The sequence below is a fragment of the Athalia rosae genome, chromosome 1 (genome assembly GCF_917208135.1).
Source record: "Athalia rosae chromosome 1, iyAthRosa1.1, whole genome shotgun sequence".
NCBI classification, from domain to species: domain Eukaryota; kingdom Metazoa; phylum Arthropoda; class Insecta; order Hymenoptera; family Athaliidae; genus Athalia; species Athalia rosae.
The window spans coordinates 12,814,130-12,840,297 of record NC_064026.1 but is presented as its reverse complement, the minus strand read 5'-3'; the positions used below and the strand labels follow the sequence as shown (position 1 = coordinate 12,840,297).

The following is a 26,168-nucleotide window of genomic DNA, read 5'->3' as shown; positions in this document are numbered from 1 at the left end:
GGACGGCGATATTTTTTTCCCCAAACCACATAACGGTCCGGATCATCCCGGGACTCGTAGCACCGCGACGTGTCACCCGGGCGACCGAATTTCCTGCAGGTTAGAAAAAAAAAAAGTGTACAAAAAAAAACAAAACTAACGTTTCCTCCCCGTTACCGAGTGGGCTTTTTTTGCGACCCGTTTGAATCTCGCCGATCGAAATCTCGAATTGAAAAAATAAACGAAGAAGTAACGAAGTCGGAGCAAGTTTTGTTTTAAAAAAATTTACTCGAATTCAGATAAACGACGTATCGGTAAAACCGCGGCACCGTCTCCGCCCCTTGCGGCTGTCAAATGGTTCGGGTGTTTTGAGAAAGTGTACCCGTAGGTCCGGGGGATAGATCGGGGCTCCCACGACGCTGAAGATGTCGGGTCCACGACTCCGGCGCTGGACGCTGGAGAGACGCCTGGGCTTTACAGCGGGCACGAACGCACATGTGCGTCTCGGAGTCGCCAGACAGAATTTTTTTGCCTCCAAGTAAAAATAATCTTAAAGCCCCGAACAGGATGCGTTGTTGGGGTATGGAGCATGGGGGGGGGGGACGAAGGAGGGAGGGAGGGGCCAGCGTCACCACGATGGTCCAAGATGGTCCGCGCGCACTCCGTTTTTTCACCCTTTGGACGCCAGCGTACGGTATAGAAACTGTACACATAAGCTCGCTGCGTACTACCGGGTGACTCGAATTATCTCTTAACCGGAATCGGGAAAATTGAGCGCCGCAAGTACATTTCGAGGGAAATAATACCGTTCTTCTCCGACTCGCGAATCGTTTCGTTGACGCGGTCGTCCGCTCTACGTCGGAGGATCCGGCATAGTTTGAACTTCAAAACTTTTTCACAACATCGCATCCGATCGCGCCCGCTAAATCCCTCGGGATAATTAGAAGTTATGAATTAGTGATCGTAGCTGCCTTACGCGGCGACCGTCAGAAATAAAATGCAGCCGATATACCCCGTCGTAGCGTGATGAATAATTCTCAAGGGTCGAAAAGTTAGTGACCATGCTTTCCCTTGAATTAATTATCCCCGCAACAAAACCCGAATATAAACCTCGTGTCCAGGGTATACGTATATATATATATTTGTATATAGGTATATGAGGAACGCCTAGAAAGTTGCACCTCTGAAGCACGACGTTCTCCTGCCCGCGACCTGCTGCAAACTCATAGAATTTGTAAGACTGAAGTTTTCGACCCTCGTCCGCGCCCGCGACTCACAGAAAGAATACGAACTACCTCTGACCGCAAACAAGATCAACGTTTTAAATAAATTTCATCCTTACTCTAGACTCGGGACCCGATTTAAATTTCACTAAATTTAATGCTGGAGTAAAAGTTTCTTACCGTTGTTTGCTCAACGATTACCGAAAAAGTGTATTTTCGCTTCGTAAAAGCGGATCGGACGACGAGGTGTGCAAGATCCATCCGTAATTTCGAATGCCCTGTAATCCCTTCGGGAGGGGGGACGGCGAGTGCAGCGCGACACTTGATTCGAGAGAAGAAGCGGTCCCACAATTTTTCCCAGGCCTATGACACGGTCTTGGGTACGGTTGTGGTGGCTAGAGCAGCGAAAAATTCTTCAGTCTGAAGTGAGTTTTAACAATCCGGAAAAATTATCTGTTGCGGTCCGCCGTAGTGGTGTAGCCTGGACAGTGTCTCTCGGACCTGTCCAATATCTTAAGCACCAAATCTCGGGGGCGCGCGGTTATTTAGAACCCCGACTCGCAGTGTCTTTCAGGATCGTTGAATTATATTGTCCTCTGGGGTGAAAAAAGGTAAAAAAAAACGCCGAACTTGTCTCCTAAAATCAGCAAGTTGATAATACAGCGCAATACGTATTCTTAATTTCTGTTATACTGACGTTACACGACCACGTAAACATCTGCGATCTGGTGTACACCTGCGGGTCAGGGTCGACGAAATTATCGGGTTGGGTGATAATTTTTTCATCGATCGCTCGATAGAAACGTTTCGCCGATAAAGAATGTCCGGAAATTATGAAAATTCCACCTGCAGCGTATACACGTGTAAATACCTATACATATCTGAAGAAAAATAGCTACCGAAATACCGACGTTTGCTAATTACTCACGAACGATATGGCATCATCTTTATTTTACAACAGCATTGTACTTGTTACATTCATGTACCCACACATTCGTAATTTCGACGCTCAGTTACACATATTATATATTATACACCTGTTCGACGAAGCATGGCGTACGTCTCATTATACGTGCGTCAATTTACCAAAGTCAATTTAAAACGGTTGCTTGTAACACTGTGTGTACATCACATCTACGCGGAGACGTACTTAGTTAATACCTGTACGTATTTATACACGTATATAGACAGACGTACACGCGTGTACGTATAGTAAGGTAACCTCCTACCGAGGCGCCTCCTCCACCTCGAAATATTTTTATCGTTGCTTTCTGCTAATTTTCCATTCTAATTTCATACGGGGCAATATTATTTACATAATTCACGTGTACGTGGGCTACATACATAGGCATAATATCTCTACACATTTAGAGAGGACAAGTGCAGTATTGTGATCTACATGGAAGCGAGAAATCGCCGTGCGTACGTTGCACGGTCGGAAATCCGCGCGCGCTTCAAGTTTCACAGCTATACAGAATCAACCGAACTAACAAGCCACACGCTCTCCTCTTCGTAGATGGTGAAACGTATCGTACGTGAACTGCACTCGAGGACCCTTCCAACCATCATCGAGGCACGTTCTTCTTCTTCTTATTCTTATTACTCTCCTCGGTTATAAATATACCCGCCCTATAGCGCGACGTTCCTACGACTCTACCAATACCAAAACTGACCCTATAAACTCGTCGACGCCGATCCGAATTCTCTAATCGCCTCTACGCGGATCGGATTATCGATCGGTAATCGGAGGGTTTCTATTATTTTCTCATCGTCATACCCCACGTTGCGAAGATCCAATACACCGTCGGCCTGGGGTGTATTGGACGTCGAAGACGGAATAGGAAATGTCTTTGTACACGTGTCGCGAAAAAAATGATACGAATGAAAGAGAGAATGAAGGAGAAAAAAAAGTTCCGGAGGATCGTGAGCGTCGAGAGGAGAAAACCGCGACACCCCGCAACGAGTTATTGGCACGCGCGCGCGCGATCTTCGCATCGCGGGGATCGAAGATCCGTAACGAAGTGGAGAGAGAACAATAAGAATAGAAAAAATGGGCAAGAAACAGAAGGGACAAAACAGCGAGTGAAGTAAAAAAAATCCTCTGCCCCGACAAGGTTACACCCCGTCGCATGCTCCGCGACTGTATACACGTACGCGACGCGCACCCCAAAATTTCTGCCCCACAGAGACGTTACCCCCACCCCGTAATATCGGGGGGTTGTAAAGCCACCCCACGACGCGTGGGGTGTCCGGTCGAGCCGAACATACCCGAGTTTATCCGATGTGCGCCAAGTGCCCCACACAGCAGACCCCACCGCCCCGCCATGGCGCAGCTATCCACAGTCCACTCAGAGATACGGCCGTCGCTGGACCATCGCTCCAGGTCCACGCCGAACTCTTGCACGAGCCGCAGCTCGAAACCAGTGACAGCTAGTAACCAACGCTCCGTTCGCAACCGACGGAATTATAATGGAAATAACCGGTATATGGAAAAATTGCCAGAACATTGTACCGGCTGTCATCTGAGAAATAGCGAAACTAACGTCCATTTACGGAGCGACGATATTCGATAAAAATTTATGCAAGAAGAAACTTCGCCAACAAATCCAGATAATATGTAAAAAGGGAATAATTTCATTTAACAAATTGTCAATCGATCGTCAATAAAAATTAATTCTCCCATATAAATTGTTGAATATAAATTATAAAATAGTAATTCATGTATAAATTAACAACGATCAGCTGCTGCGAAAAGTTTGTGAATATGGTACGGTGATAAGAAATTTTCATGTTTATCGGATGAATTGTAACAATTTATTTATTCCATCAACCGAAGAAGAGAGCACGATCATCGGACTTGTGAATCTTATGAGATGAAATTTTGTGTGTATTAAAAAAAAAATCATCGAAACGAAATGACGAGACATAATTTGTCGTGAAATTCCGTCAGGCGAGGAAACATGTAATTGGAAAGAGAAGAAGACTGTACACCTTGTACTGCGTAATGACAGTTTGATCCTCACCGAACGGAAGGTCTCCAAATACCGGAGACTTGGATTAAAGGGAAGAAAAAATAAATCCAAACAGTTTAATTGAAATTTTTCGATAATCACAAAGTTCGAAACATTGATAACAAAAAAACAAATACTGAGAGCGACACGTTGATAATATTTGAAAGAAGGGTTAGTGACAGTGTCAGAGACATGAAGAACATTTGACAGAGTTTGACAGATCGAGATCGATAACAATACGTATATATACAGATAAAGATAAATATATATATAATTATATATACATATATTTAATAAGTTATTGCTGTTGAGTTGTTTTATTTTAATTTTTTTTTCCAATTTTCAATTTCCCATACAATATTTTCAAACTGTACTTTGGTGAATGGTGACAAAATTGCGCAAAAATGCGGTGAAACCGCGCGATGCGACTCTGTGATTGACGAGTGACACTGCTGGACGTTATTATTCATTCGGTTTCTCTGAAAGAGATTCACTCGTTTTTATTTGTTCATTTTTATTTTTTATCCCTCTCTATTTCGTGTGGGAAGAAAATCTAAACTACCAAAATGAGGATCAAAATGCCAGCTGTCAGGATCGCTCAAGGTGAGTAAAAACCGTCTTACGTATGCACCATCCTTATACCCAGAGCAAAACTCATGGAGCATTCGCACCTCGTCCATCCGACGCCTAACATCATTTTATTCTACATGCCCAACGACTACCCACCTTCCGTACTCGAGCGGTTCAATTATTATTTCGATATAAAGGACCAGAAGAATATCCCGAGAATACCATCGATTAAAAATCACAAGTCCTGATAGGAAGTAGGAAAATATCTGTCGAATTTTTCATTGTACCATACGTCTTTCGAGTGAATCTGATTTTCGCCAAGCGAATAATGACGAAAGCCTATCTTATGGCAGACACTGAGCGAGAGCTTTCCCCCTCCCACCCCCCTCCCCCCAGAAATGTGGTCACTCCTTTCAACTGGTAATGGAAGCAATGAACACACCCGGTGTGAATTTTATTTCACGAATTCGTGAATCGGAGAACATTCAAGACCCGTTCCTCCGTCCGATTTCATTGTGGTGCGAGACGCGTGTGGGTGAAAGGGGGATGATGCATGGATTGGTTTGTTGAGATGCACCTGACATCGTTGAGTTCTTAAAAACTTTGTCGTTCGTGTCAAATTTAGTTCATTCAAATTCAATTAATTAGCCCATTCATTCCGGCACCTCCTCGGAGGTTGACGTCGCGGCGGTGTCTGACAATGAGCCGCGTTCGTCCTCCTCCGCGGGGGACGGTTAGGGGGGAGGGATTTTTGGTTTGTGCGTAAAACATGCCTTCCGACGAGGTTAACGACTCGCCGATCCGCGAGGGGTAGTTGCAGAATTTTTAATTAGTCGGTAACCCCCCCTTCCTCGTTTCCCCTGACCCCCTCGGAGTTCCCCAAATCGCCAAAGAGTCAATCCTGGATCCTTAGCTGTGGAAGGGGGAATCACGGCGGGGGTAGGGGGTGGAAGAAAGAAGCAGAGGAGGAAGGGGGCGCATTGTCATGCGCGAGTTTTTCACAGAGTTTTCCACCCCCTCACCCCCTTAGCGTCGTCGTTTTCTTAATTACAACTGCGATATTCTTTAGTCCGCGCGATGGCGTCGGGGCGAAAAGATACCGGGGGCATCTTCGGATGACCCAACTTGTAAAACGGACGGTCAAAGTTTTTCCTCTATTCTTTTTCCCTTTCGTTCGTCAATTCATGTACATGCGATCAATTTCCATTCGATTACCGAGACGTAGATTCATCGACGAGAAGAGAAAAATTACCGTTCGATTAATCAAGACTGTTCGATCAATGTGCGGTGCAGATAACAACGTCTATGTACCACCCGTTCACGTGCCCTTTGAACTTTGACGATTTTCCTTCCCTCGTATATTCCCGATGTCCATACACAAACGAGTATAAGCTTATACGCAGTTGATCGTGAAAGCGTTTCATTCTAAACCAGAATGCAGTGCTACGTTGAAAATAATGATACTCCCTTCGAATGTTGTTTTCAAATTAATTACAGTGAATTGTCGAGTAATTCTCCGTGACAGCATGAAATTATAATCGGTTGTTCGTACGTACCGTCGTACTGTAAGTCCGCGCGCTTCGCAGCTTTTCATTTTCGGGCATATCGCTTTTATATCGGACGAAATATTCCCGCGGTATCGTCGTTTGTCGCGATGCCAAATTGTTGTGCGAGTGCTGTGATAATTATTAGTATAATGAGAGCCTTTCATTCGTTGATGTTGAGCACAACAATGGTTTCCTCGTGCCTTCTAAACTTGGTCAAAAGATCCGATCGGATGAATTTTGAAACGAACGGCGAACGTTGTTGGAAAAACAATGACCCACTCGTAACGGGGATGCGACAACAACAGGAACCGATCTCGTTACGTAATTAACAATCAGATGTGCCTTACTCGCGATGATCATTGTTTTAATCTTCACGCGCCCGTTATACGTATAGGGTAGTATCGGTAGTATTATATCATTACACCGAATGGAGCTGCAAGTGCGCCTCGAGGTACTTAAAATTCTCTTATTTATTAAACAAAAGTGTGTATTTACCGCCCCTCTTTGACACGTGCGACACATCTGTGTTGAATCTATTAAATATCGTCTTTGATGTGAACCCGTCTCTGCTACCCAGTCATACGTCGTCTCCGCAACAACCCCTCTTCTTCTCTAACTCCCTACCGTATCTCGCGTGTATGCGTTCTCGTTTCCTTTCGCCTTTCGCTTCCTCCTTTCGCTTTCCATCGCTGCCCTATCTACCTATTTCGCTCGCACTTCTCCTCACCTACGAAGAGACGGGCGCAAAAAAACTCGGATTTGACTTCTCGGATGAACTCTTCTACCGGCTTCGACGAGGCCCGGTCGCGTGGCACGTCTAACCCTTTCTTGGCTCGCGCCTCGCACGCGCCCAGGTAAGGTGGCGTCGGATTAATGTCAGAGACAGGGCCGAGGAGGCATATACGTGTGGAGGTACTCGGGTTGATTATCGAGGCGAATCGCATCCAGCCGTCCGCTTTGGACCCTTCGGACGATCTGCGCGAACGTCGTGTCCGTACGGTTGATATAAGGACGAGGAAAGGAGAATTCCATATCATTGGGGTGTTGAAAATTTTCAGCGATTATTCGTTGTATGGGAAAATGTATAATGAACGACTCCTATTAGCAGAGATTACGATATTTAGCTTCATGTATATTCATCACGATGAACGTCAATTACGTAATTGGTGTTATCACCCGTTCGGTTCAACGACCCCCTCAGAGATGGCGCCACTGAACGTCGCGACGCGTAGGGGTTTCGTAAACTCATAGGTACACACAGGAGCTATTTCTTTTTTCCCCGTATACGCTAATAGGTACGATAACGTATGCAGAAGAATCCATTGGATACCGTGCGGAGGATCGTTCGATTTATTATAGACATTTGATTTGCCGTTAAGAATGTGATCTTATCGGAACGACTCGATTCTACTGTAGCCACTACTCACATTTAAGGTCTAGCAATTTTTGCTACTCTACACTGACAGAGTTCGGGCTGTATATCGTCCATCCAATCTAGTGGTGGCAATTCCATCTGAAATACGATGCTCTGCTCCATTTGCGGGAGGCTGTGTCAGCCGGGTTATTTCGTACGTTCTCAGGTCTTCATTCACCCAAGCTATACGGAGTATATAGCTTGTCTCTACCCGTGTACGTACGTGTGCGCGTATAAATGTTGTACCTACATCCTGCCGTGCACGGATGGACTTTCGAAACATTACCGTCTACGGGGAAGAGCTTAACCGGGGGCCTACGCGCTCGCTACGTTTGTACCTGCGTAACGCGGCTTATTAGATCTAACAATCTTTACGCATTTTCAATCGCCCATTCAATTATGCATGAGTGTATTTTTCACCTCAAGCTTCAGAGAAAAGAGAACCAGCTTCGGCTCAGCAGCGGCGATGGGTGGAATCGATTCCGGCCCTGTCTATTCCACTTTATCGAAGATATGCTCGTCGATGTGCAGCAGGTTGATCCTGTGCGTATCGCGGCTCGCATGGAATAAGAGAGAAAAAATAAATGTACATCCAAACGGGAGAAACGAATGATATATATTGAACTTAACCCCGAGCCACGTATTAAATTCCAAAAGTATTTGTATCTCGCTTTGGTGGATCCGAGTTTTGTGCGAAATATAGAAACTCTCGCGGCTGAATTTGTTCGAGCTGCTGCGGTACGGGGACATCGATGAAAGTACGAACAGCTGTTGCCGATTGAAAAAAAAAAATAAAAAATAAAGAGAACGATAAAATTGAGGAAAAATTGTTCTCCCGATTAACGAGCCACGCCGAGCACCTGACCATCTACAATTTCAATAATAAGCGGACCACGGTAGCACCTAGCGTAGAATACGCCGCCCTCCCGCGGCAAAGTGGATGGCTGGACCTGCTGCCGGACCTGCAGTCGACCCCCGGTCAGTCCTGGATCAGGTAGCTTTGGACATTCCCCTTCCCCGAATGACCAACAAAGCTGACAATGCTCCAAGATTATTGCTTCAGAAGTACAGTTCACACCTTACGAGAAGGGGCTTGGGAAACGGGGCATCGTGCCGGACAATGCCGGACAATGGAGAGGAAACCGACACTACAAACAACATAAAATTTCCCTCGTCCTTGTATGGAAGTATGCGCCTCATTTTTTTTTTTTTTTGTATTCCTCGCATTTTCCTTCTCATATATCTTTCGGACTTGCTCAACGTGCCTATGAAGCGTTTAAGGGTGTTTTGAAGGCGTTTTAAAAAACTTACGGCTTAAGTGGTCGTAAAACTATCTCACCCGAGTATACGGAGTATCGAAGAAAATGGCCGAGGGAAAATTAGAAATACGGGGGAATTGTTCTTCCGACCCGCAGGTACGTACGTACCATTTGGAAGATCCCCTCGACGTGTATATATATATACATACTTTGATTAATTCGTAACGAATGAATATTCATCGGACGATACTCGGAGACCTCTCGAAGAGAATTTTACGCTCAACTACGACAACAACGACGACGACGAGGGAACGATGTACATCGTACCGATTTAAACGACGAGAAGCTGCACTGTGTGAATCACACACGAGTATCAAAGCTCTCCGGTTAACGCCGTTGACGCGTAGACGTACGTCGGTTGCATTGTTTCCTGTTAGGTCGGAAAAAAGAACAACTCGTGGAGGAAACTCTGGAGACACCCGTTACATGAAAAAGGCAAAGATCGCGCATAGACGAGGCATATGTATACATATGTATATTTAAATATATGTATATATACATATACATATATATGTGTACACTGCAGTGTCCGCGGAGGTGGTACGAGATATGTTCTATAAATAAAGTTTAGGAGAGCAAGTTCAGGGGAATAGGGAGACGCGAGTGTTTTTAGTATCTTTTTATTTTCGTTCACATTTTTTTTTTTTCTTTTCTCTTTTTCTGTTTTTATTATTTTCATTTTCTACGAGAGTACTTTTTCCATTTTCGAACCAAACCGCCTTCTCGTTTCTCCACCGTGACGAAATAATTCTTACGCCGTTTTAACGGCCCCTCGCACTTCCATCGAGACTTGAGAGCGGGCGACGAACGTATATATATTTACACGTATGACGCGGGGGACACGCAGGATCTCCGGTAATTTTTTTATTCCATCATTCTCTACCCTTAATTTTTACTTCCCAGCGCAATTTTCTCAGCTCTTTCCCACAACGTGTACGCCGTGTGACACCAATGCCGATGCTGATAACCGCAGTGCAGTCGAAGAAAGGCACGTAATCCTAGAGAGACTCTGCGATTTTTGTTTCTCTCAGAATCTTTCAACTTCAGAGCACGTCTGACGTCCTGTGTCCAGTCTTTTAAAAGTTATCCAGAGTATATATACAACCCCCTGATCCTGCAGACGCCGTAGTAGGAGGGCAAAGGCCGAATAGGGAACGAAGGGGATTGAATTCAGTGGGGTTGTCATCCGGTTGATTTTACTTATTTTTTTGATTCACACGTAATATACCGATTTCTGGTGTCTCGTATACGCAGATCTCCGTTTATTTTACTCGAGTAATTTCATTCGTCGATCGAAAATTCGTCCGCAATTGGAATCGACGGGAAATTTGAAACTCGAAGTTCGCTCTCTCGCAGACCGAGGAGAACGCCTTAATTAAGTGAGCCAAGACCGAGTTGATTCTTTGCGCCGGAAAAGGAAACTACAATTTTCAACGCGATCGAACTCCGTAAACGGGACAGGATATTTGCTTTAACTTATAAAATGCGAGAACCGCGAAATAAAAACATCACCGATAGAATTTCTAGAAATCATGTCCGGCCATTGCAGCAGCAGCAGCAACGAAGTTGATTCGAAACAGCGCGAACCCAGCCTGTATAGCAACAGCATATCAGAAAGCGGCACAATTAATTTCCAAGCTCTCGATTGGTCGACTCTTTTGGAATAACTCAACGGGACATTCATTTTTCTCTTTTTTTCTCTTTCCAAAATTCATTCCCGGCTGCCCGGCTTACGCTATAGGCGAGTCAGATCGGTGGGGAATACTTGGACTTCCATTACCGGAGGGGTGTTGGAATGTGTTTCTTTTGTTAACTCTTTCGCCAATGGGAACGCGATTCGCGGGGGGTCACTCGACATCCGCGTCAATTCACTTGCGGAGACGAACGAATATTTTCTCGCGAAATTATTCGAAAAAGCTTATTTTTACCGGGGGGGAAAATAGTTGGAGAATCAAAAAATTACCGATCAGCTTTTCGACCGGTCACCTTCAAAGGAAACTATACATCGATGACTCGCGTTAAAAACCATAATCCATGAGGCGTTTGGATAGTTGCGTAGGTACGGTGCGGTCAGGTTCGGTAAACACCCTTGGTCGTACGGTTTTTAAGGAGGAATTCGAACGTGTCGAGGTGTGACCGAGTGTGACGAGAACACGAGTTTGTCCGGTGAATGAGAGTAGGCGGTGACCTTTGCCCGCAGAAATACAGAAAATTATTATCTTTTGTTGCTGCCTATACTATACGCGGCGAACTGCAGACGATCGGTAACTTACTTTGACAAAAACGAATGATCGAACGAATTCCTCTCGCGCATGCTTAGCTTCAGTTTTTCCATCCTCCTGCAGGGGATATTATTCGCATAACATCGTTAGTTGAATATTTTAGCTGGCTGAAGATAATATTAGTGCAATGATAAAAGCGTCGCATCATTGAAACACCGCGTGAAAAAGCTTCTTTTTTTTTTTTAAATTTCGTCTGTTTGATTTTGTTTGATTGGTTTTTAGAATTGATTTTCCTCTATCGGGCACAGTGTACGTATACATGTATCCGCTGGCTCGGAATTGTCGAGTTTTCCACTCTCTTGTTTATCGGAACGTACGCCACACACCGTCGTGCACATCTGCTAATTAGAAACTTCTATTTCACGTGAGGTACACGTATATGCGCGGTTGTTGCATTATTCAAAACATTGGCCAAACCGAAACTCCCGCCGGTGACAAAAGGTTATAACAGAAAATACAAAGAACAAACTTTTGCGAATGAATATTTTGTACCGTGCGTGTATACCTAATATACAGGAGACGCTCGCTCGCGAACTGTTCATGATTAACGAATTCGAATACGCACGGTTCTCTCGCCGCAGAAGCACCCAGATTACAATTTTGTATTAAAAATATTTTCGAAAGGATTGGAAATTGAAAAATGTAAGAAAAAAAAAACAAAAAAAAAAAAGGAATCACAGAATCGTTCCAAAGGTTAGCAAGAGCATGTGCGTTGACACACCTGGCCGTATAACTGTATATCGGTCTACCCACATGATTTATTTTGATGAAAATTTCACGAAAGGGGTTTTTCAAAGCGGGTTGAAAAGAAGGACAGGTCAACTTTAGGACCTGTTTGGCCGTTTTCAATGGACAATGTCCTGCAGTATACAAAGGCCACCTAGATCCTCCCACGATACGCATGTGGGGCGCTCGCGGTCCATTCAACCGGTCCGTGAGAACTGCGTTTCATATTTTTCATAACTCCCTTGAAACGGACTGATATTTTCGCTGCCGACTGTAGCTCCGAAAATTTCTCAGACGTGTCGACCAACACCTCCGGTCACTAATTCCCTCCGCTTGTCCGAGCTGACGTTTCTCCGCTTCGAACTACTCCACCCGGTTCTACAAAATGAATCTGAAATTCCGATATATGTCGAACTATTTTTTTCTTCATATCGAAAGAGTGTTGCCCGTACGCGTTAGTCGATATCCTCAGAGAAGAAACAAAAAATACACGTACGCTCCTTATTCTTTTCTCCCTTTCATCCTTCACGCCTGAGGTAACGCAGCCCGTTGGGCACAAAGGTTATACCAGTCGGGGCCGGTAAAACATCGATCAGAATTTTTGTCCTCCATTTTGAGTAGGCTCAAAAATTCAATTCATTCAACAGCGATAGAGTATGTCGCAGGTATATCGCAATGCGCGAGCACGCAGGTGGCTAAAAAATCATAAGGCTTGCGACAGTTGAACGTGGTTTCTCGCTGTGTAGGTATATATGCCATTTTCGAGCTTTGCACCGGGTAGGAGATTCTTAAAAAAAAAAGAAAAAAACGGGTCACCATTTTGAATCCTTTGTCTACCTTATAGCGCTGGTACTTTTTAGGGGGGCATCGGGGATTGACCTAAAAAATTGTTACCCCTCAGGTACGTCGGGCTGCTCGCTAAGGGGGTTAGAAAAAAAAAGTAGGGGTTTTCTATAAAAATTATCCCCACTACCTCGAGGGTTCTTTTCATTCTTTGATATCCTGTTCGGTCCTCGGAGGCTGGAGATCTGCAGTCAACATCCAAACATGGACCAAACAAGATCTCCAACCGATTTAATTTAATTTCCGAAAATTAACGGTTCTCTTGGTTTATCGTCAATAACCTTATCCGGTAGAATCCTTGAGAATGTTAGGTTTCAAGGTAACAGTGCGGCTGGAACAATGTCTCGTTTGATTAGTTCGTTCTGTTCATTGTAAGGAATTCAAGTGTCGAGTGAATCCGGATATTCACCGTTAACCGAAAGTGCCTTGATTTAATTGCGATGCAACTGCAGGAAGGTGAATATTTATTTGAATATGCATTCGCCAATTCTTCTCAGACCATTTGAGGCGGTAAAGGTGAAAAACGCCATTGAGATAGTCAAAATTTGACCCGAAACTTGAGGGAATTCCAATTGCTAATTAGTCGATTGGTTGCGGCTGATCCGTTCAACCACGTTTGCCGCAGTACCGGCAACGGTGCCATTGGGACATTTCTCTGCTTAGTGTGACTTTGATAGACGTCGAGGTAAAAATATATCTGGATTGCCCAAGGCGACGTCCTTGTTAGGGCGTCCTGTCAGAACGACCATAGGACACATCTAAACAATTGAATTACGATCATCCCCAGAGAGAGACCACCCCGACTGAAACCAATAATTCGATTACCCATTAGTATTGACTCTCGCCAATTTCCTTTCGGTACGCCACTAGAAGTCAGAAAAATAACACTAAAACTACTTATACGTTATGACAGATGTATATGATATTTCATAATTATATCATCTCCAGTCGAGATTTGGACGGGCTACTACTAGCAACAACTATCGGTTCTACTATTTTTACAAATCTCAGCAGATCGCTTTTTATTTCGAATCAGAAATGATAATCGCTTTTACGAAGGGTCCGAAAATTGTTTCCTCACGAATTTATCCCGCGCAACTATAACGAAATGGTAATTCGGCCTATATCGAAGCGACACTTTCCACAGAAACCGATGCGCTATACATATACATTGTATATACAAGAATCACAGAGTAATAAAAGAGCCACCCTGTACATCATCGCGGTACATTACAAATGTATAGACCAATTTGTAAGCAATCCAACTTATATTCGCCAACCAATACCCTGTATCTTTCCACCTCATCTTTCTCCATAGGTATACCAACTTGCTTGTTTTCGCACACACGTACTTGTATATATTTCACCCGCAGTTATCTCCGATAGATTTGTATTTCGTACATACATCTATCGATATGCCATCACTCTGTTGGACTGTTAGGCATGTGCACACGCATATGCACATGTACACAACTCATACATATGCCGTATAACTGGGCTCTGAATTTAAACATACGTGTATCACACATATGAAGAAAATGGTATATGGTGTACGAGTTTTGGTCCACGCAACATCTGCCCCCGAAAAAACAAAAGCCTATTGTCGCTAACGACCGGTCGCGCGTCTCTCGTTTCTAACCGAGCGCTTTTCAATCGTAGGCGCGCGCGTATAACGGACTCTTGGACTATTCAACGTGTTCCGTTTTTTATTTTAATTTTTTTTCATTTCTTATTTTTGGTTCGAGTTTTTTTTTCTTCTTCTACCTTTTTTTTTTTTTTTTTGATGAAGTTGAGATGCTTTCCACGCTCTTCTTCTGCTTTCGAGCTTTTACAGATTTTTCACAAGGAAGATTAAAATCTGGGACTTTACGGAGAATGAAATCCTCCTGACAAAGAATTCGGACTAATATTTCTCGCTGACCTCAGATTCCTTTAATCTACTTCCTGCTACCAACTATTATATACCCTACAAACGATCTGATATACGTCGACATTTTACGTTCTTCATTATCCCGGACGGAACAACTGTGTGTAAACGTTCAGGTGCGCGAGTGATTCGAGGAATTCATTAATCACACTTACATATCTGAACTTTGATATTAAAAATATGACAGATCTATTTTGGATAAAAGTATATCCTTGCTATTCCATTTGTCGGGTGATTATTTATCCAGATTTCATCGTTTATTTTTCGTCGGTTCTTGATCGGTATTAGGAAAACAGGATGGTAAAAGGAAAAAGTATATATTGGGTAGAATGAGAGAAAGTTACGAGTTCTAAGGACGATTTGGCCACGAGGAGGTCCTGAGGTCATCCGCAGACGTCGCAACTCACTTTTAGGGTCCTTCAAGAGCATTCCTGGCAACCGTACGATTTCCCTTATACGTAGGCATTAACATAGAGATTGGCAGCGTTTCATATATCGATCTCTACCCCCTGCTCTTCGCGTTCATCTCTCCACCGCCGTTCTTCTCGAAGTCGAGTGTCCCACCACCTCCTCCCGCACCCGAACCGGGTGTCTGGCTCGAATTGTTTTTCTTTTCCCGCCTTCACCTCGCCTGGATTTTCACCTTTTTCTTTTCTTCCCCATTACCCTTTTTCCATTCACTCCTGTCCGTGGAAAGAAAAAAAAAAAAAAAAAAAACTCTCCCTACGGAACATATCGCTACGTGCAGTAGATCGAAACCGTAGGACTCCGATTCTTCAGGGGTGGAGTCTATAGCCACAATTGACCAATGTCCGGGGCGCAAACTCAACTTTAAGCTCCTCCCGCTCGTCGGTATTCTACGTGACTTTTTTTTATTTTCTCTCGTTCGCGTTCTTTTGCATCCCATGATTTCATTCGAATTCTTTATCGAACACGATCGAATCCGCTCCCGTTTCCCAACTATCAATATTCACGCTCTGTATATCATATATGTATACTAACGTAGGGATTTTTTTCACCATTTTTCTTTTTCTCATCTACTTGCAGCGGAAACGTCTCAAGGCTCGAGTCCGGACACTGTCCAATGCGGAGGGTGTCGGGCGTCCTATCCTCTGGGCGACATCGTGAGGTTCATCGAACACAAGGTGAATCATTGTCGAAGTACGCCTCAAGGATGCCACAGCCCTCCGCCAGCTGCTGCCCCGGAAGATTCGGATCCAGAGGACGCTCTGGCTCTGAAAACTGAACAAGAAAAGCTCAACTCCGTACCAAGCATTTCGGCACCCATAAACAAACGGGGCAGTCGTCTCGAAAGTCCACCGACGCCACAGGGCTCAGGTTCTGACGGTGGAAGTCCGATCGAATTGAGGGCGAGCGCGAGTTCAACACCCAAGAGAAGATTGGAAGAGGACAAAGAAGAATTGCCGAAAAAACCTAAACGGGAGTCCGTCGACGCCGACACAAACACTACGAGTTCCGGTAAGTTCTTTGTTTTTTTTTTTTTTTTTGTTGTTTTTTTTTTACCTAATTACAACTCCTGTTTTACGCGTTGAGTTGTTGACGATCCTCATTGTCACGAGTAGCGCACGTCGGTATTATACGCAGAACGGGAGAGCGAAATTTTTTCGAACTACGTTTACAGCCCACCATGTGACGACTGGCATGGTCTGCCGGTTACGGACAATGAGGCCGAGGTTCGATTTTTGAATTAAAACCACCCCATCAGAGGGGGTGAGTTTTGCCCATTGTCAACTGTACCTACCTATCGTCTATATATAGGCATATTGAAAGGGTTGACGCGCGGGTGTTCGCTTATTTAATGCAATGAAAATCCAACCTTCGAGGTCTTTATGTTGTTTCCTTTTCCATTAAACTTTTCGTCTGGAAAAAAAATGACCTTTTTCATAATTTCCTCGGCTTTTTTCGTCCATATTCGTTCGTTGATGCGCAACCGAAAAACCAACTGATTCACCATTCGAGTGCTTCGAAATTAAATTTTTCATACACAGATATCTCCCATCCTCGCGACCACGACCAGGAGATCGTCCTTGGATTTTCTACCTCGTCCGAGATAAAATGCGCATCCTAATATAAATAATTCGGGATCATCCCTCAATTACGCATTCGGTCCATAGGTGAGGTCCTTGTGTACCCGCGTTGGTAACCAACTTTACACACCGGTGTGTCTCTTTGGATTTTAGAGGTGAAACGTACGTGCAGCAGGAGGCGGCCTGTCCCCGATGGTTACCCCTCGGCGTACGAACGCGTTTGTATGCGTGTATCTCGTTCGGAAGAGGATGGACTACCGCCGCGCGTGGTCGGCACACGAGGGCAAACAAAATGTTTAACCCCTTGCAACGAGTTTTTTGTCAAAGTTTTTGTAACCGAGCAAGTTTGAACCCAATTAGAGTCGTCCCATTGTGTTGCCACGTGGCCGCGATACCTACGCCACGTATACAGATGTAGACAGTACCTTCGACGTAAACGTCGGCAACACGAGCCGAATATCGAAAGTTTATGACGTGGTAGTTGCAGCTTCTTACGCGCGTGACCATCAGGTATGAATATCCTTAGAAAGGGCGCGAGTGGAGGTAGACGGAAAGCGAAAGGGGAGATTCTCTTTCGCCGACAAAAGCTGTCACAATTTCTTCATACGTTCACCGAATACGTACGGACGTGTACATGCAGATATATTAGAATGAGAATAACATGTTTGCGCGCATGTGTTCCGACGATTCGGAGTTTTCGAGTCGAATATCGGCTTGGAAATGTGTGCGAATTTTCTCTGAGTGAAATCCGCGAGGGTGGCGTATGTGAGGTATAATCCGTCGAAATTGACACCCCGTCCGTTCCGGTGATACGCAGATTTGATCTATGCGTCAGGATTGTCTGGAATATTAATTTTCGTGGGGGTTGAGATTTTTCTCGGAGACGCCTACGGGAGCAGTCTGCACCCTTATCCTATAGTTCCTCTCAGTTTCCCGGTTTTTTATGGTTACTTTCCGACCCATTCCTTGCGGAAGACGGCCCGGACCGCCTAAGGCGAAAAACGAATTGCGTGTCAATTGGAACCGCACGGGCAACGTGCCACTCTCACGTGATCTTCCGGAGATCGTTTGGAATCCGCCGGAAATCTTTCACGCGATTTGCTTTCTATTTTTTTTATTTATTTATTTATTTATTTTTTTCATTATATTTCGTACATTCAGCTGTACGAACGTAAATCTTATAGTCGTATTTGAAGCGGCAGACGTTAACTTTCTGTTTCAAAAAATCGCAACTCGAATTAACGACTGTTACACAATAACTTGTGGCGAGACTCGAATGTGACATAAACTTTTTTAGCACGCTACGACGAATAGCATCCAGACAAAGTTGGTTGACCGCAAGGTAGGTTGCGCACATACATATTATACGTCTCGTTGTCTACTTCGAACGGTGGCGAACTACACCCTGTAAAATATACACACTATGGATATATATCGGGGATTTCGAAGATACGCCAGACGATTTTTTATCATGATTTTTGTAATGGGTCCAGCGGGGTTCTCGGCGGGGGTTGAGGAACACGGGCTCGGTGATATAAAAGGTTCAAAAGTTAGGGAGATTAGTTGGTCGGATGATCGAGAAGGTACAGCTACCGACCGAGATTATTCGCGGTTCGTGACAGTTGAACGATTTAACGAGCGTGTATCAAAAATCGACGAGATGACCGAGCCCGCATCTACCTGAATTCAAAAGCTCGCGGTGGTTATGCGTCCGGACGATGTTCAGGGATGCTGCCGCCGCTGCCGTTCGTTGCAGCTTGTCCCCTTTCAAACGCAACCCTTGCCGACTACAAAGTGCATACGCCGAATACGTTGGCCAATCGATATTTTAATATCATCGTACCACGTCCGGGTATGACGTTCACCTTTGTCAGACTACCTCGGCGAATCGAAAATAGAACTCGATTCCGGTGGTAAAAATCAAATTCGCAATATACGAACATACCGTCCCTTTCCGATCGCACCGTGCCGTCCTATGTACGTACGTACGATGCGAGCCGGGGGGGCCGGACGTTACGACGTGACAAGAATTTTAAAAACAGAATCGCGAGCCTCGACGCAACACATGGCTTTTACAGTTCAGAATTTCCTGCCCGAACCGACGCTACTCGGTTTCAACCGAATCCCTTGGTCCACAGAGGTTCCCGGTACGCGCCTAGAGTCCTTCGAATCGAATTTTCGCTCGCACGGTGAGACTCGCGATTTTTTGATCCGGTAGTTCTTCGATTTTACTTGTTACTCTATGGCCGATTGAATAGTTTGAATTTCCAATTCTTGGAGAACGTTTTCGACAGTGACCCAACAATCTTCTCCAGAAATCGTGCGCTAAATTGCCCGCTACCGTTTAGAGCCAAATTGTTCGGAAGACCATTGTTTAACGACGAGTTGAACCTTGGCCGTTCGCCTGTCTCGGAAGTGCATCTGCGCTCAGCCCTCTGCACGGGGGACGCGGGTAATTGTCAACGGGCAGATAAAAAAAAAAAAAAAACAAAGGGGGGAAAAGAAACGGAAGGAAGAAAACAAAAGGCGAAGAGAATTGGTAGTTACACGGCATCGTGTGTAGCAGACGCGAATCAGACCACCGATGAATTTTTCGTTAAAAACAAGATTTCGTTAAAAGTGTTGCCGTGCGGCTGTGAGGCATAATCCTAACGGATGGCCGATCTGGTGTTTGCATATGAAAAGTATACAAAGCCCCAATCGATATTTCTTTCTATAGACTGGGCTGTGCTTATCTGTTACCCTTGCGGCGCGCCGCCTTTTCTTCGACTATATAGGGGGAAGTTGGCAATATTTTCGACTTCCGGGTAGAAAGGGAAATTCGTCACGCCGTTAAAAAGGCCTTATGCCACTCCAGGGGTTATCGGGAGCCGAAACAACGTCATGCGAATTAACTTGGAAATTTTTTCCCTCGCTCAGCAAATTCGGACCGACGCAACGGTGACTTGAACTTTTTTACAATCTCGCAGATCGCGCGAACTGTGGACTCGGGCTCTCCAAAGAAAAATAGAACGTTAACCGTGCGCTCTACGCACCTCGACGTGTCCGAATGGACACGCTCTAATATGGTCCAATTCAAAAATCACGTAAAACTAAAGAATCAGGCTGACGAGGATTCCCTTAATTACGATCCCTTGTAATTGGTTACGCCTTGGTCCACGCCTCGTTCTCCTCACCCCAACAAATAATTGATCACGCTCCACTGAAAGGATCCGAAAAATTATTTTTGCCATGTAATTCTCGACGAACAAGAACAACGGAATCCCGTCATATACCTGAGAAAAAGTTTTCTGTGATCAGAATTTTTTCCCCGGTCTCCGTTACATTCATTCATAATAGATTCGTAATCTGAACCTGCGAAAGTGAAGTTTTAGTTTCGACTTAAATAACGTGTATGTGTGACGTATTGTGTATTTTTCAAACAAGGAGGACGGAGTAAGGCGCTGCACAGTCTATTGAATCCTCGCAGAAAGGATCCTTGAAGGGATTTTAAATTCGACTGGCAGCTAACAAGATCTCTGCTTTAAGTCTTTCGGTGAACAAAGATTTCTTCCGGTCGTCTACAGACTTCCATTTAATTAAAATCGTTTTATTTCGCAGTTGATGTCTTCGTCCATAATCGATTTTAACTTTCGTTCCGTACATACCCTTTATGGGCAAATTGAAGAATTTTCTCTTGTTCGAATTTTTTTTTTTTCGGTATTAGTTTTTCCGTACGTTTTATTCGACGATGTTCGTTGATTTTGTGGGCAGTTTAATCGCGCATAACTGGATGCGGCTATAAATATTCCGTGAAATTTTTGTTCCGAGTTACGACCCGTTGAAATATGTTTCTGCGGCTATGTCTTATGTCCTTTCGAAGAGGGTCGCCGCGAAACACATGGCGGTGGTCTTTTTCACCGAGGGTGAAAAAACTGAATTAATAAAATCCAACGCGGTAGCCGACAACGATGCGGTCCGCGTCGTCGACGCCACGTGGGGCGTGAAAAATGACCGAAAATCTGATATTCCCGGATTAAAAACATTGAAATTCAAAACCGCATCTCTCCGTCCCTCGTCTCGGGCACGGACAGAAAGTCGTTAAGGGTCAGTTTCATCCCGTTCCATCCCCCGCCTCCATCGCCAAGCTATCGCTTATTGTCGGGGATATTATTTTTAAGCCCTCTACCCCCGTTATTCTCCCCACTCCCTGTCGACTGCCCCGCAATTTGACACAGACGCGCCGTTTGAATTCCGAATTCAATTCGTTCGGCGATTGAAAATTAAGGGGGAGGGGGGAGGGGAGGGGGATGAAATTGATACCCCGGTACCCCTACGATTACGCACGATATGGGGAGAGGGGGGATGCGAATATATTCTTTGATTTTTTACACGCCGCAACGACCGGTACATCTACACACGTGAAAAGTTTTTGAGCATTCAATGGAGGACGTATCGATATTTTGTTTCAGAACCACGATGGCTTCAGTGTTCTCAGTGCGCCCGACGACTCTCCTCCGCGTGGGAGCTTCTTCAGCACGCGCAGAGCGTCCACGGGGCTAGACTCTACTCCTCTTCGTCCTCCGTGAATTCCTCCTCAAATACACCGGCCCCAAGTCCGCCGACGCAGAACCCGAGTCACACGCATCACCTGAGTCCCCCGAACCACTTGAACCTCAGCGGTAAATCAACCGGAAGTTCTTCGGCGGCGAATTCATCCGGCGGAGGGAACTCCAGCGGTAGCAGCGGCAGCAGTGGCAGGCAACTCCAGTCGTCGGCTTCGTTGGTCGGCGATCCGCTGCACAGTTTCTTGAGATTGCCGCCGCACCTGGAGCGAAGCTTTCCGCCCATGTTCAGGCCAGATTTTCTCGCCCTCAACCCTCTAGCCGGGTACAGGGGTCTCCAGGACCTTCAAACCGCCACTAGGAACCTCCAGAATCTCGGGGACCCCCTTCGAGGTATGGACGGCCTGAACCTCGGCGACTCCCTCGTAAGAAGTTCCCTGGACTCGCTCAACAATGCGAGGAACCTTGCCAACCTGGCCGAACTTTCTCACGGACGTGGTCTTTCCGGTCAGGCCCATCCACCACCACTAGAAGCGAACCTGGATTTTTACTCGGCGCGCCTAAGGAGCCTCGCTAACCCTTCCTTAGGCGCGGCTCCGAATCCCACTCCGAACCAAACCACAAATCCCAACCCCGTTGTAAACGTACAGCCGATCCAACCACCCAGCCCGGCAGCAAATCCTGCGAATCTTACTCACAATAATTTACAAAAAGAGAACTCACCGCCGTGTTACACCCAGAGCCCCATAGGCGGCCATCACAACAACAACAACTCCACGGATAGCGAAAAAACGTGTCCCCCGGTCGCCTCCACCCCCATCATCGCTGACTCTGAGACGGTCTACACTTGTGAGGTATGTGAGAAAAAGTTTCGCTTCCAATCTAACTTGATAGTTCACCGAAGAAGTCACCAGGATAAGGAGCAAGCCTTCCAGGAAACCATTCAAGACACCACAGCCACGAGGTGTGAAATTTGCGAATTGGAAGTTCCGAGTTTTTCGGAACTCCGGAAACACATGCGAAACGAACACCAGGATGCTTTGAACGTTGCGTCGAGTCCTCAGGGTAGTGTCGAGACCGTTCCCGACGACGGCAGCAGTTGCGACGAGAATATGGATCTAGACGAAGGCGAAGAGACGGACGCCAAGAGGGAGGACAACGAGGAAAACACTCCCGAAGACCTGAGTACGACCCAAGGTCAGAGTAGCGAAGAGGGTGGTACGAGAGTTGATCAGAAACCCAGTCTAGTCGGTGATCTCATGGAAAAATTCGGCCTGAGTAACATCGCCCAGTATTCGGAGGCGTACAGACAAGCGTTGCAAGAAAATCACCGCGGTGGTTTTTTAAAAACCGATTCTCCCTCGAATTTAACAAATTCCCTGAACAACAACAAGGAGAAGGACAGCGCTTTGTCGCCGACGAACTTCAACTCGTCGACGACACCGAATATATTTTCCGGTCAGGGTTTTCCAAGGTCAACCGCACCTGATTTCGGAGGGTTGTGGTTACCCAGTCCTCATTATTTGGAGAACAACGAGTTTCGAAAAGCCTCGAAAGCCACCACGTCCAGTCTATCACTTCAAGGCCTGCCGAGTCCGCTGCTAAAAAAAGAACGCAGCGGTAGAAACGACACGTGTGAATACTGCGGCAAGGTGTTTAAAAACTGTTCTAATTTAACGGTCCACAGGAGATCTCACACCGGCGAAAAACCTTACAAATGTGAACTTTGCTCGTACGCCTGTGCCCAAAGTTCGAAACTAACGAGACACATGAAAACACACGGTCGTCACGGGAAGGATATTTACAGGTGTAGGTTCTGCGAAATGCCATTCTCGGTACCGAGCACCCTAGAAAAGCACATGCGAAAGTGCGTCGTTGTCCAGCAGGGTCAAAAAATGGGAATGCCCTATTCGGGGAGTCAGGACGAGGATTCGTCCTTGAGTACAAAGGATACTTGATCGTGGAACGTCAGTCTACCGCCTATACCGCCACTTTGGCCGCACAGGCCACCATATACGGTGTACTAGGAGTCCGTCGTGTCCTTCCGGTTCGCCAAGATTTTTCCTTCCGTTTCCCAGACTCGAAAGAAGACGGACATTACTTCCTCGTTGTCTTCCTTTCGTACGGGTGTATAAGGCAGATTGTGAAAATCCTTGGTAGAAATACGAGTTCTTCAGGCGTAATACGACGTGCGTAGCAAAAGAATTCCTTTCCTCTTTCGTTTTCTCTCGAAGCGAAAAAAATGAAGAATATTTCAGTCTCACCATTGCGTCGCGTGGTGATCGTATCGCTGCCGAAATGAGATTTTCATGGAAAAATCGATTTTAGTTGAAAAAATATATATATATAAAAAAAAAAAAAAACGTATATATGTGAGCATACTCGTACGCAGTGGTAAAGGTCGACGCGGTCGGTGATCGAGGGCTGGAAATGCCTGAAACAATAGTACTCAATACTAGCTTTGACCTCAAAGAGAGAGAAAATATCTGCAATACGAGAAGAATCTCTTCGGGGATAAATCTTCGATAACGAAACGTTCCAACCTAGAAGACTGGACGTAAAATGTAAACTTATATAAACGAAATACTTAAACCCCATTAATTTTATTTACATGAATGGTTACCATAACGAGTCTCACCCTATTAATTACAATTATGAATAATTACTATACGTACAATAACAAACACATTAACATCACACCCGAACACATAATTGAAAAACAAACAGACACATACAACAAACACGCAACTATTAATAGTAACTTTATTATTATCATATTGAAGATTATTTATTTAATAATATAATATATCGTAATATATGAACTTGAACTATGTATGTACTAGTACGTTTTTGTACATTCTGTAGTAATTTTTGAAAACACTGTATAACGGCCTTTTGAAATGGCGTATCGCAGTTCTGTATATATATATATTACCTACGTACAACACCCCTATTATGTATTGATATCAAGTGAAATATTAATTTACATGATAATTATTACGTGCTACCCATTAGCAGTTTAAGATCTAGATCGATTATATGTAAAATGTATCATACCTATTATTATTAATATTATGGTCTTCATTATTATGATCATATTATTATCATTATTATTATTATTATTATTACGAATTGAACGAAACTTACATTATTTTATTTCGATATTTAAATTATTATTGAAATGTTTTTAATAATTAAGAAGATGCCAAAGTTGTCTAGGTTTATCGTCTATTATCTATATTCATATAGTATGCTATGTGACATGCGGTGTCTGTGAAGTAAGAATTTTTTACAAGCAATCGCATCACTTGATTTTATTTATTGTATGAAAATTAACTAGGGAGGAAATTTCAATGTTGGTTATATCGATATATGTTCGAGTTGTTCTTTTTGTTCCCTTTTTTCCTTCCAACTTGGCTGGATTTGACTTGCTTTACAGTCATCTCGTGTTGACATTTTCTAAATATTATTATTGTCTATTATTGCACTTATTTCGTTCGTTGATGATTATATTTATTATTGAAAATAATATTTACTCGATATCGACCTTCGTACAATCAAATTTAAATACCTTAATGATCCTACGAAGGCCGTCAAAGGGTACTAATTTTGTTTCAAGATGTTTCGCAAAAAAAATTCTGTTTCTTACCCAAGACTGAGGTTCTTTGAATATTACAATTATTGTGGTTATTATTTCTATTGCTATTATTATTATTATTATTATCATCATTATCATTATCATTATTAGCAACTACATTATTATTATCACGACTATAATTTCTATCATTATTATGATTATGATTATGATTATGATTATTATTATCATCATTATCATCATTATCATCATTGCTATTATTTTGTTCCATCGAAATCGTTTTGTCGTTGTAAACTTTTTGAAGAAAATTGTTCCTAAAAATGTAGGCAATAAGGTAAAGAAAGAAAGAAAAAAATACAAAAAACAAGGAAAAATAAAGAAAAAAGAAAAAAAAAGAAATGGGAAAACTCATATCAGATAGTTTTTGGTGTTAGACATGTACGGCTCTAGATAAAAATCTCGTTATCTAGTTAAAAATTTGTTAGATCATCTCATATACGTACCGGGCCTATATTTATATGCATGTATGTGTGTGTGTGTGCGTGAGTGTATTATTATTTATAAATTTATTAACATACGCACATACATGTATGTATATAATTCTGTAAATAAGGCACTGCCCGTAGCAAAAATTGGAAATAATTTTAAAAAAATTTAAAATGTTAATATAATAATTATTCTAGTGGTTATTTAAAATATGTAATTAAGCCCCGTTTTGCTGCGGACAGAGAGGAAAAAATGAAATAAAAAAAAAAAAAAAACAACCAAGTACCAAACAAACAAACGTAACAAGACAAAGAAATATGGAGAAACAAACAACAAAAGGGAAAAAAAAGAGAAATAATAATAAAAAAATAATAAAATGAAGAATGTTTTTTGAAAAAAATTTGAATGTTAGCCGAAAAACGCAAGTTAGTGTGTATTCGAAAATAAACGTACGCAAAAATACCATGGATGCAAGTATTTGTTTTCTATATGTATGTAAAATATCAGCTTTTTCTTTTCATTTTTTCTCTCTTCTTTTCATTTTGTTGATTTTTTTTATTCCTCCTTTCAGAATTTATTTCTTTCAATCACACCATAGGACCAAACTCCCTACCCCAACGCACATATTATTATAATAATATATGTATACCTAGT

At 43.8% G+C, this 26,168-nt stretch overlaps 1 protein-coding gene across 1 annotated transcript; it reads left to right on the top strand.

Annotated features, from left to right (window-relative positions):
* Window positions 1–865: 865 nt before the first annotated feature.
* On the top strand, window positions 866–26,040 carry LOC105686997 (B-cell lymphoma/leukemia 11A). Its single transcript, XM_012402299.2, has 3 exons — window positions 866–4,816; window positions 15,889–16,320; window positions 21,341–26,040. Exons 1-3 carry the CDS (start codon window positions 4,780–4,782, stop codon window positions 23,389–23,391), a joined length of 2,520 nt encoding a protein of 839 aa, XP_012257722.2. The 5' UTR covers window positions 866–4,779; the 3' UTR covers window positions 23,392–26,040.
* The last annotated feature ends 128 nt before the right edge of the window (window positions 26,041–26,168 follow it).

Coding starts and splice junctions, on each gene's coding strand:
- LOC105686997 (XM_012402299.2), top strand. CDS start 4,780: ATGAGGATCAAAATGCCAGCTGTCAGGATCGCTCAAG. Junction 4,817..15,888: donor AGCTGTCAGGATCGCTCAAG/GTGAGTAAAAAC, acceptor ATCTACTTGCAG/CGGAAACGTCTCAAGGCTCG. Junction 16,321..21,340: donor CACAAACACTACGAGTTCCG/GTAAGTTCTTTG, acceptor ATTTTGTTTCAG/AACCACGATGGCTTCAGTGT.